This window comes from Pelobates fuscus, chromosome 1 (assembly GCF_036172605.1).
Source record: "Pelobates fuscus isolate aPelFus1 chromosome 1, aPelFus1.pri, whole genome shotgun sequence".
NCBI classification, from domain to species: Eukaryota; Metazoa; Chordata; class Amphibia; order Anura; family Pelobatidae; genus Pelobates; species Pelobates fuscus.
In genome coordinates, this window is record NC_086317.1 from 6,234,109 (window position 1) to 6,245,474 (window position 11,366).

An 11,366-nucleotide genomic window follows, 5' to 3' on the forward strand; every position below is an offset into this window, starting at 1 on the left:
GTGTTTGCTGTATACAGTAATGGGTACTCACTGTATGAGGAGGTAGGTGTTTGCTGTATACAGTAATGGGTACTCACTGTATGAGAAGGTAGGTGTTTACCGTATACAGTAATGGGTACTCACAGTATGAGGAGGTAGGTGTTTGCTGTATACAGTAATGGGTACTCACAGTATGAGGAGGTAGGTGTTTGCTGTATACAGTAATGGGTACTCACAGTATGAGGAGGTAGGTGTTTGCTGTATACAGTAATGGGTACTCACAGTATGAGAAGGTAGGTGTTTGCTGTATACAGTAATGGGTACTCACAGTAAGAGGAGGTAGGTGTTTGCTGTATACAGTAATGGGTACTCACTGTATGAGGAGGTAGGTGTTTATTTTTTCTATACAGACAGCAGGATTTATTGCAATGATTCTGACTGAGGGACTTTTTCTGGAAATGTAGGCCAGTTGGCAGCTATGTTAGAGGCGAGGCTCATGGTCTGACAAATTCATAAACCACGCCCATTATTTACTGTATCTTAGCAACCATTCATCCCACAGACCAATCCCGCCCTCTGGAACTCTCCACGAACCGTGCGCAGGGATACCAGCCTTTCCTGGAGCCGGGCTGACGGTGATCCGTCAGAAAGTAGTCCCTCCGCCCCCCGGAGTCGGTCATGGAGTCGGACAGCTGGCGGGTTCTGGAGGGGGCGGGGCTGGGGATGGCAGGGGTCCCGGAGCCCGGTGTCGGTGTCAGTAGGATTCAGAGAGGGGAGTAAAGCTCGGCGGAGGGATCGCAATGAGTGCGCTGTCAGTGAGCTATATAAACCGGCTGCCGGGAGCTCAGCCTGTCAGTCAGGGGAGGAAAGTCAGTGAGAAAACAGCAACCAACTCACTGCCTGCACTCAGCTAGGTGAGTGACACTCAGCACATTACTGACAGACTGCACTCACTGCCTGCACTCAGCACCTTACTGACAGCCTGCACTCAGCACCTTACTGACAGCCTGCACTCAGCACCTTACTGACAGCCTGCACTCACTGCCTGCACTCAGCATCTTACTGACAGCCTGCACTCAGCATCTTACTGACAGCCTGCACTCAGCATCTTACTGACAGCCTGCACTCAGCATCTTACTGACAGCCTGCACTCAGCATCTTACTGACAGCCTGCACTCAGCATCTTACTGACAGCCTGCACTCAGCATCTTACTGACAGCCTGCACTCAGCACCTTACTGACAGCCTGCACTCACTGCCTGCACTCAGCACCTTACTGACAGCCTGCACTCACTGCCTGCACTCAGAACCTTACTGACAGCCTGCACTCACTGCCTGCACTCAGCACCTTACTGACAGCCTGCACTCACTGCCTGCACTCAGCACCTTACTGACAGCCTGCACTCACTGCCTGCACTCAGCATCTTACTGACAGACTGCACTCACTCACTGCCTGCACTCAGCACCTTACTGACAGACTACACTCACTGCCTGCACTCAGCATCTTACTGACAGCCTGCACTCAGCATCTTACTGACAGCCTGCACTCAGCATCTTACTGACAGCCTGCACTCAGCATATTACTGACAGCCTGCACTCAGCATCTTACTGACAGCCTGCACTCAGCATCTTACTGACAGCCTGCACTCAGCACCTTACTGACAGCCTGCACTCACTGCCTGCACTCAGCATCTTACTGACAGACTGCACTCACTCACTGCCTGCACTCAGCATCTTACTGACAGACTGCACTCACTCACTGCCTGCACTCAGCATCTTACTGACAGACTGCACTCAGCATCTTACTGACAGCCTGCACTCAGCATCTTACTGACAGCCTGCACTCAGCATCTTACTGACAGCCTGCACTCAGCATCTTACTGACAGCCTGCACTCAGCATCTTACTGACAGCCTGCACTCAGCATCTTACTGACAGCCTGCACTCAGCATCTTACTGACAGCCTGCACTCAGCATCTTACTGACAGCCTGCACTCAGCATCTTACTGACAGCCTGCACTCAGCACCTTACTGACAGCCTGCACTCAGCACCTTACTGACAGCCTGCACTCAGCACCTTACTGACAGCCTGCACTCAGCACCTTACTGACAGCCTGCACTCAGCACCTTACTGACAGCCTGCACTCAGCACCTTACTGACAGCCTGCACTCAGCACCTTACTGACAGCCTGCACTCAGCACCTTACTGACAGCCTGCACTCAGCACCTTACTGACAGCCTGCACTCAGCACCTTACTGACAGCCTGCACTCAGCACCTTACTGACAGCCTGCACTCAGCACCTTACTGACAGCCTGCACTCAGCACCTTACTGACAGCCTGCACTCAGCACCTTACTGACAGCCTGCACTCAGCACCTTACTGACAGCCTGCACTCAGCACCTTACTGACAGCCTGCACTCAGCACCTTACTGACAGCCTGCACTCAGCACCTTACTGACAGCCTGCACTCAGCACCTTACTGACAGCCTGCACTCAGCACCTTACTGACAGCCTGCACTCAGCACCTTACTGACAGCCTGCACTCAGCACCTTACTGACAGCCTGCACTCAGCACCTTACTGACAGCCTGCACTCAGCACCTTACTGACAGCCTGCACTCAGCACCTTACTGACAGCCTGCACTCAGCACCTTACTGACAGCCTGCACTCAGCACCTTACTGACAGCCTGCACTCAGCACCTTACTGACAGCCTGCACTCAGCACCGGGTGAGGGGGGACACAATGAATGCCTCTTGTGGGGCAGGTTGGGGCTCTGTGCCCATGGGAGTGTGGGGTATATTGTCGGCTGGTGGGGTAGTTTTATTGGCATGGCTAGGGTTGTCTGGGGAGGGCAATGTGTTTTGGGGTTTATTTACTAAAATTGAATTTCTTAACCCTAGCCTGGCTGTGACAGAGTTGGTGATTTCCAGGTCCATTGTTTCAGGCTAAATCTTGCAGTTTGTATTCAGTAAATCGCTTACTCAGTGATAGACTTGAGGGTTGTTGGGTCCCATGGTTTGGGGCTGACTGCTTGGTCCATGGTCTCGGTGGATGTGGACCCAACATCTGGCCTTCATTAAAGGTACACAAGTCTCTGGCTGCACTCCCCATGCCAGCTGCTAGTATGGGCGCTTGCCTTGGCACATGTAATGCTGCTCTCCCATTAGAGTATAGCTGGGTTGGCCCTCAGGGGCAATGTACCACGTGTGTCAGACCCCTTATTGGGGAAATAGAGGTAAATAGGTCAAACTAACTTACCTGGTAAGAGATCTGCATGTCGAATAGGACTCCTCCAGGCCCTCAATCATAGAAAATACATATACCAAAATCAAGTAACTACAATGCAAAAATAATATAAAATAATATTAAAATTGGTAAAAATGCACCCTCACAAACCCAAATTGATTGAAGGTGTATCCTCGTATCAGAATTGCAGAATATAGGAGAGAAAATAAAGTGGTAGTGCAGAGTTCTATAGCGGTATATACCTTTAATAAATATTGTTTCTATAGCGGTGTGTGTATATACCTTTAATATTTTTTATTTTTCCTTTATTTTTGCATTGTAGTTACCTGTTTTTTGGTATACGTATTTTCTAGTCCTGGCAGTAACTTTATCTGGTCAGCCCGCCCTGCTGGGTCACACTGGCTGGATAATCACCTCTCGGGACCGCTGCCAGTTCTGGAGTCCTGCACCAGTCCTGATAACCCATGCAATGCTGTTTTTTAGAGTGGCACCATTCATGGTTCTTGGTGTGAGTTTCCCTAATGAGGCCGCAATGGGTTAACCTTTAAGTCCACTTACCGTTTATTTATTTTATTTTTTAGCCACTTCCCCTTCAGTGCAGCGTTAATCTGGTAATCCATCTTGGACTTTCTTTTTCTCACTTTCTGGCTGTGACCTGCAGCTCTCTAACCTGCCCAGGTAGATAATAACCTTTTTTATTGGAGCTGCTACGCTTTAACTGCCCACGTTGTGCAGTGATGGCTTTAATATCCTGAAGGTGTAGGAAAGCTCCCTCCCTGGCAGGCTGTGTGCAGTTAACCCTTTGTTTGTCCAGGGCGGTGGGTTATAGTGGGGGTTAATGTTGGCTGTTGGCCAGGCCGGTGCAGGTTACACGTCTGCAATCTGTCCTTATTAGCTTGGCCGGTTACTGGCTTAAATGTCTCCTATATTTAGCATTGTTCCCTCAGTGTGAAATGCTGATATTGGACGTCACTGCGTACTGCAGCGTGTCAGCACACTGTGGGTATAAGGCCCTATAATGCCCCATGCTGGGGGAGGGGGTATTGACTGTGTGGGGAAGTTTGATAAACTGTAGACTGTAGGCAGCTTAGTGCTTTTTATGAAGTACAATCATGCCATAGCTGGCATTGGGGCACAGACCAGTCTCTCTGCCACCTTCACGAATCCCCTCTGTAAACAATGTGCCATAATGAATTCTGGGTGTTCTTGGGCCTTCATACCCTTTAGAGTGCAAGCTCCCTGGGATATCCGAGTGCAAGCTGTTACTGGCTTCCAGCGATGTTCAGATTAACCCTGCGGGCACTAGCAGATAGTTTGGGGTGAGTCGTGTCCGGGGGTTCTACCACTTTCTGGTAATTGGGCACCGTACATGTGGTATATAGTGTAAGTTGCTCCTGTCCCCCGGACTCTTAGATACTCTGAACCTGTTGTGTGTGACGCTGGCCTGCGAGCTGACATCGCCTGGCAGACTGTAAACTTGATACCAGGACTGCCATGTTACCTCCATTCTGGACTCTTATTCCACGTCTGTGTGTGACGCTGGCCTTTACTTTAATGTACCCCCTTGCCGGCACCCATGTGTGGGATTTTAGGGGAAGTCTAAGCTTCATATTGAAGATAATATATGCCACCATACCCACTCCCATAATGCTTTGCAGTATAGCATGCTTTAATCCTGGAGATGTCCACCTTGTGCTCTTGGCACACTTGGTCTGTTATGTAACCATTGCTGGACTTGCCACATGTTGCATATGGCAAATTGGCAGCCATGGCATTTGGTCACTGACCTGGGGCTGTACAGAGTGGCAGTGACTCCCGCCACTTCCGGTTTCTGATCTAGTCCTGGTGATATGTTCTGTTTCAGCCATGGTGAATGGCATTGGGTCTTTCCAGCCCTGACTGAGTCCAGTCTGTGCTAGCTCGGTACCGGTCTGCTATAAAGTGGGCAGTGATGTAAAATGATGGATCCTGGTGGCTACATAACTCTTTATAAAGTTTGTTATTGAGTTGTCGAGCTGGGAAGATGTTGTGATGGCAGTATTGGTGGTTAATACGCTATGTAATGGAGGGTGATGGGGCAGAAGGTGGAGTGTGGTTTATGGCTGCTGTAGAACGTGCTAGCTATGAACAGAAAAGACATTTTGGTATAAATGCCAGACAATGTCTTGTTAAATTTGTGCCAGGGTTAGATAGCGGACTCCATGCCGGCAGGTGTTGCTCCCTCCCCTGGGTGTTCACTCGGCTGCTGATTACTACATGTGCAGACTTGTCTCTCAGAGAATACAAGCCAGCATTAACATGACTTGGCTGAAGCTGTGCTCGGCCTGGGGGTACAGCTAGGTATGAGAGTGCCCTCAGCAAGCAGCACTTGGAGAAATGCCATGTCCTGGAAGCCTGGGACATCTGCTGGGAGTCCTGCAGAGCTTTGCCAACTGGCACTGCCAGCCTTGGGGAAATATTAACTCGTTTGTTTTTAGTCTCTATCAAACACTGTTTGCTGCCCTATGAGCTATGGCCTCCCAAGGGTAATGCTCAGCTAACTTGGTGCAAATGGAACGGATTCCGTAGGGCAATGAGGGCATATTGTGTGCCAACTTCACCATTCCTTCCCAGTGGGCAGTGCTGTGACTTGCTGGATATAAGTGTACATGTGATGTGGGAGCCTGGTATAGGAGAATCGCTGTACAGACTGTGTTCTAGAAGACGTAGGAGCCCTTTATTCATTTTGCAAAATGCAGCTTTTAATAGAAATTGACTTCTAACCTGGTTACACCTCCCTGGCTGTCAATCAGAGAGCTGGTTCTGTTACTTCCTGGTTTGTTAAGCTCAGGGGAGATAAACTCGAGAGGCAGCAATTGCCCAGAGCACCTGCCTTGCAAAGACTCATTGAGCTGCATTGGGAGTCTGACGATAACTGCGGGTTTTACAAGCTGACTTTAGATATAACTAACGAAATGCTTGCAAGTCTTCATTTGGGGTATATCTAATAAACAGTGATCTTTATGCTATACGTGGGCAGTGGAGTATCCCTTTAATTAGGAAAGGGGGTGGGGGGTGGAAGAACACTGTTAAAAGCTGCAGATTTCATGGCTCTCTCCTTTCTATGACTGTTTGCACCAGGGAATACACCGATCAGCGACTCACTAAGCAGCTGGATCCTAATGCACATACAGTTATGACTTTTCAATGAACTGCAAGCGATACTTCTATTAGTCTATAAGTTATTGCACTCTGGCTTGCTGCTGTGTTCCTTTAAGGTGAAGTGGGTTTTATTTATAAATCTTTTACCTGGAAGGACGTGGGCCCCTGGGACGGCTGCTGTGCAGTTAAAATGTTCCATGTTTGTGTTGGGATTCCAGGCCACGAAGGTTTAGTCTGTTTGCTGAGATACTTGCATTGTTTGTGCTGTCCCTCTCCTAAATGGACTGTAAATATTTGCTCAGTTTCTATGATGCGAATTTCACCTTAACGTGATCCGCACGGTCTGTAGAGATGGTAGCCTCGTGCCATCATTCTGAAGCCACTCTAACAATATGAGCAGAGTCTGTCTATTTATGGGCTAGGAATAAAGTGCACTATTTACAGGTGTAAATCTAGCTATCACACTGCCCTCCATATCGGGCCGAATAATGAGGTCTGTCGGTGCGTAACATTATATACTGCTCCCTGGAGAGGTTTGAGTCTCAATCTACAAAGCACTTCTAGTGTTACTCTAGCCATTCTCCTGAAATACGTGTCCTATAGTTGGGCACTCTCTCCTCTTGGCAGGTGAGCTATTAATAGGTGTGCTACTGTGTGTAGGTGGCATCCAGGGTGCCGGTTCCTGTACGGGTTATTGGTCATGTAACTGTAAACTAACAGCTGTCTGTAGACTCTAGGAAGGGACTTTGACTTTTCTAAGTTTATCTCTTCTGTTGCTCCTACGGCTGTTACTCACTTTCTGAATCCTTATCTCTTCTTTCTGCACAGCAAGTGGATCCAGTAACTGCTGTACATGAGATGGGTGGCTAGAAAGTAGAATTCAGATTAAATAGAACTGCAACTCCTATGATGCTTTGCGAGCCACAATTTAGTGTTTTGGTTATGATCTAGAATGCATAGTAAATTCTTCATGTATCTAACACTGATCTCCTCCTCTTCCGCAGCTGATCCTCCGTCTCCAGCCCTTGACATGGCAGACAAAGAAACCAACAGAGACTGCTCTTCCAAGTCGTGCAGCGTCCTGACCTGGGAACAAGTCAGCCGTCTGAACAGCTTCCTCACTGAGGTGGTCCCAATACACGGACGTGGCAACTTCCCTACCTTAAAGATCACACTGAAGGACATTGTACAGACTGTGCGTAGCAAGCTGGAGGAGGTGGGAGTCAAAGTGCGCCATGTTCGACTGAACGGCTCTGCAGCAAGTCATGTCTTGGTTAAAGACAACGGCCTTGGTTACAAAGATCTGGACCTAATCTTTGGTGTGACTTTGTCTTCTGAGGCAGAATTTCAGCGCGTTAAGGATGTAGTGATCGGGTCACTGTTGAACTTCTTGCCTGCTGGGGTAAACAAAGAGAAAATCAGCCCTGTGACCCTCAAAGAGGCATATGTTCAAAAGCTGGTTAAGGTCTTTACTGACACAGACCGGTGGAGTCTAATCTCCCTGTCAAACAAAGACGGGAGAAACATTGAGCTCAAGTTTGTGAATTCCATCCGCCGCCAGTTTGAATTCAGCGTGGACTCCTTCCAGATTATCCTGGACTCTCTGCTGTTTTACCACGACTGCTCAGAAAACCCAATGTCTGAACACTTCCACCCAACTGTGATCGGTGAAAGCATGTACGGGGATTTTGAAGCTGCGTTTGAGCACCTCCGTCATAAGCTTATTGCTACCAAAAACCCAGAGGAGATCAGGGGTGGAGGACTAATGAAATACAGCAACCTTCTAGTCCGGGACTTTAAACCTGCAGACAAAGAGCAGATCAAATCTCTGGAACGCTACATGTGCTCCCGGTTCTTCATTGACTTCTCAGACATTTTTGAGCAGCAGCGAAAGCTGGAATCCTATCTCCAGAATCACTTCATTGGCGAGGAGAAAAGCAAATATGACTACTTAATGATCCTGCGCAAGGTGGTCAATGAAAGCACAGTGTGCCTTATGGGCCATGAACGCAGACAGACTCTGAACCTAATATCACTGTTGGCTCTCCGGGTGCTTGCTGAGCAAAACATCATACCAAACGCTACCAACGTCACCTGTTACTACCAACCTGCACCATATGTCAGCGACCCCAACTTCAGTAACTACTACATTGCCAACTCGCCAGTGTCCTACCCAACGTGGCTGCCATGTAGTTAGACACAACCTCTCCTAATGCTCTCTGGGACAGTGCTCAGGAAGGAGTCCTGAGGACGCTGGTTTGACTCTTGGGTCATATCTTTTGAGCATCTTATTGGAAAAGGGTATACCCTGCTCCAAGATTCATTGTTTAGGGGTTTTCTCCAAAATACTGCCCCCCTTGAAGTGTTGGCTCTTGGCAGCGTCCTCAGTGTCTGGGGAGCTTCTATGGGCTGACCACTTTATGGTTGAAGTGTCTGTCCACACTGAGTGAAGGGCATAAATGAGATTTATTGTGAGTGAACGCAGTCTGCAGGGCAGCTTGCATTTTGAGGTGAATTAATATAATTTTTTTTTTTTTTTTTTTTTTTATGAATCTCACCGTTCAGTTAAGATGTGGGCCCCAGCTGTGGAGTATATATATAAACTCGCTGCCTGGCCTCTTCCCCGCTTCAACATGGGTACAAACTATTGCTACGTGGTCCTTTTTATTGACCTTTAAAGATGAAAAAAATAAAAAAAAAACTTTAAAAACAAAAACCAAAACAAATACTATGTCTAAAAATACAAAAAACAAAATGTGAATTTTTCTTTTCTCCTTTTTATTTATCTCAGAATACAGAAACAGGATAAAAAAAAAACTGGATAAAAAGATTGGAAAGTGTTAATTTTGTGTGTGGTGAGCGGGTGTGTTCATTTTCTCTATGTATCGGACAGTGTCAATGTGGATCGAATCGACCAACACAATATTTATGTTGACGTTTTGAATGTAAAGATCAAGATTGGATTTTTTTTTTTCTATTTGGAAATGTTTGTTCTGATGTGGGTTTATTGCTGTAACTGTCTGCTCCCAGATGCAGTGAGGCGTCCTTTTTATTTAATCCATGGTTTGTTCAGTGACAGCCCCCACCCTGTGCTGCAGGTTTTAATATTGGAGTGTTCCTGTCTCTGCCACGCTTGCAGGGTTAACTCCATAGTTCTGGGGAAGTCCTGAATCCATTAACAGATTGAATGCTGGCAAGCAATGCGATTTGGCCATGCATATCTCAGGGTTAATCCTGCTCACTGCAGCCATATATCACAAACCGCATATTGGGGTTTAGTGGCAACACACGGCCTGTGCCCCATGCCCTCAGTCATGCCATGGGTTAGTTAACTGGAGGGGGTGCCTACCTATGTGCCTTAATATTTACACTTAAGATGTTGAATAGCCTCTGTATGAACACTCCTGATTCTGTATAGCCCTGTGGCAATGAAATGGTCTGTAAAATTGTTAGCCACAATCCACTCAGGGATATTGCTGCCTGTTTAAACCCTTCCACCAGTGCCTACTCTGCTGTTTAAACACTATCCTCAGCCAGTGCAAAGCACCAGGATGCTTCCAGTTTAACCCCCCTAAGGACCACTCGCAATGCCATCGTCAGTCCTCCCTTGAAATGTTGTGCTGGTTTAGTACCTGTGGCTCCATAGAGCTGACGGCTCTAAATTAGGGTGACATTCCACTCTGGGAATATGTTCTCTAAACACCAGGTTAAAGTGTTGGAGAGGAGGTACACCCAATTTTCAGAACTACATCTCCCATGGTGCATTGTCAACGTTGTAGCTCTTAAAGAAACATGGGTGTTGTAGTTCTGATGCAGCTGGCTGTCTTTTACCCTTTTAAGAAGTGAAACTAAACCGCCTCTCCATTATTGGGATTTATGCTGACTTATGGTAATGCTCCCATTTTGGTCAGCTTTGCCTCACATTCACCCAAAGTATAGCTTGGAGTGCACAGGCTTCTCTTGTCATGGGACCAATTCCTAGCTGACATTCTGGGTGCTTGCAGTAGTCCATACAGGGGTCAAAATAAACTGTGCATTAAAGGGTTACTAGCTATTGCCCAGCAGTTCAGCTATCGATGGGTTAATGTCCTGATGTCTCCAGCTCGACATTAGACTTGTATTCTGGTGCTAAAAGATCAAAATAAACCCTTTAACCAAAACATACTGTCTGGTGTCTTCTGTGCGTCCTGTTAATGTTGGGGTGCAGGTTTTGGGAGTATCACCCAAACATGGGGTGTTCTCTGGGGTAAAATGTCCTTTGCTGGTTAAAGTGACTGTGAAATAAGGGATTTTAACATACATGCCAGTCTTTGTAATGACAATCCGTATAGAGAATGTCTGGCCTTAAAGAGATTTCCATGACTGTAAGAGCCCCACGGCTGCTGTACACACCTTGGTCTCTGGTTATGATGTGTATTGTGTGGGTTATGGGATTTTACTGCTAGATGCCCTGGAGCCTGGCCAACTATCAGTATAGTCACATACTCTGCAGTGGAAAAACAAACAGTTTGATCTTGGCTGTGAGTGCTTGTTTGCTGTAGGCTGTGCCACCAGTTTGACTCTGACAAAGCTACCTTGGCACAACCTCTCAAACGCCAGGCAGTGGCATATCAGGCCTGGTAGTGGGCTGTGCAATGACTCGTGTCAAGCAATCTACAATACTCTCAGGGGTGTCATGGAAGAATCTAATGTGTTCAGGTCAGTCTGCGATCAAGCAGAGCCCTGGATTTGGCTCTGTAACAGTCTCAATGGACTAGTTGGCGTACCAGCTCCTATGCCCTGCTACCTGCCTGAGTGATTACTGGTAAACAATAAAAACAGTGCATGTGGGGGAAAATGCTGTTGGATATTCCAATAAGGTAATACGGTTACAAAATAGAATTAAATCTGTAAAATACAAAGTACGTGGTGCAGTACATCAAGGTTTAAAAAGAAGGTAAAACAAACTCTCATAGCTATAAGAATTCCTCAGTCTGGATCCAACTCTCTCCACTCTTAG

At 47.2% G+C, this 11,366-nt stretch overlaps 1 protein-coding gene across 1 annotated transcript; it reads left to right on the forward strand.

Moving 5' to 3' along the window:
* The first annotated feature begins 816 nt into the window (after window positions 1-816).
* Window positions 817-10,527, forward strand: TENT5C (terminal nucleotidyltransferase 5C). Its single transcript, XM_063445962.1, has 2 exons — window positions 817-893; window positions 7,372-10,527. The coding sequence occupies exon 2, from the start codon at window positions 7,398-7,400 to the stop codon at window positions 8,562-8,564; it is 1,167 nt and encodes a 388-aa protein (XP_063302032.1). The 5' UTR covers window positions 817-893; window positions 7,372-7,397; the 3' UTR covers window positions 8,565-10,527.
* The last annotated feature ends 839 nt before the right edge of the window (window positions 10,528-11,366 follow it).

Excerpts from the sequence above, each read along its gene's own strand:
- TENT5C (XM_063445962.1), top strand. The coding sequence starts at position 7,398 with ATGGCAGACAAAGAAACCAACAGAGACTGCTCTTCCAAGTCGTGCAGC.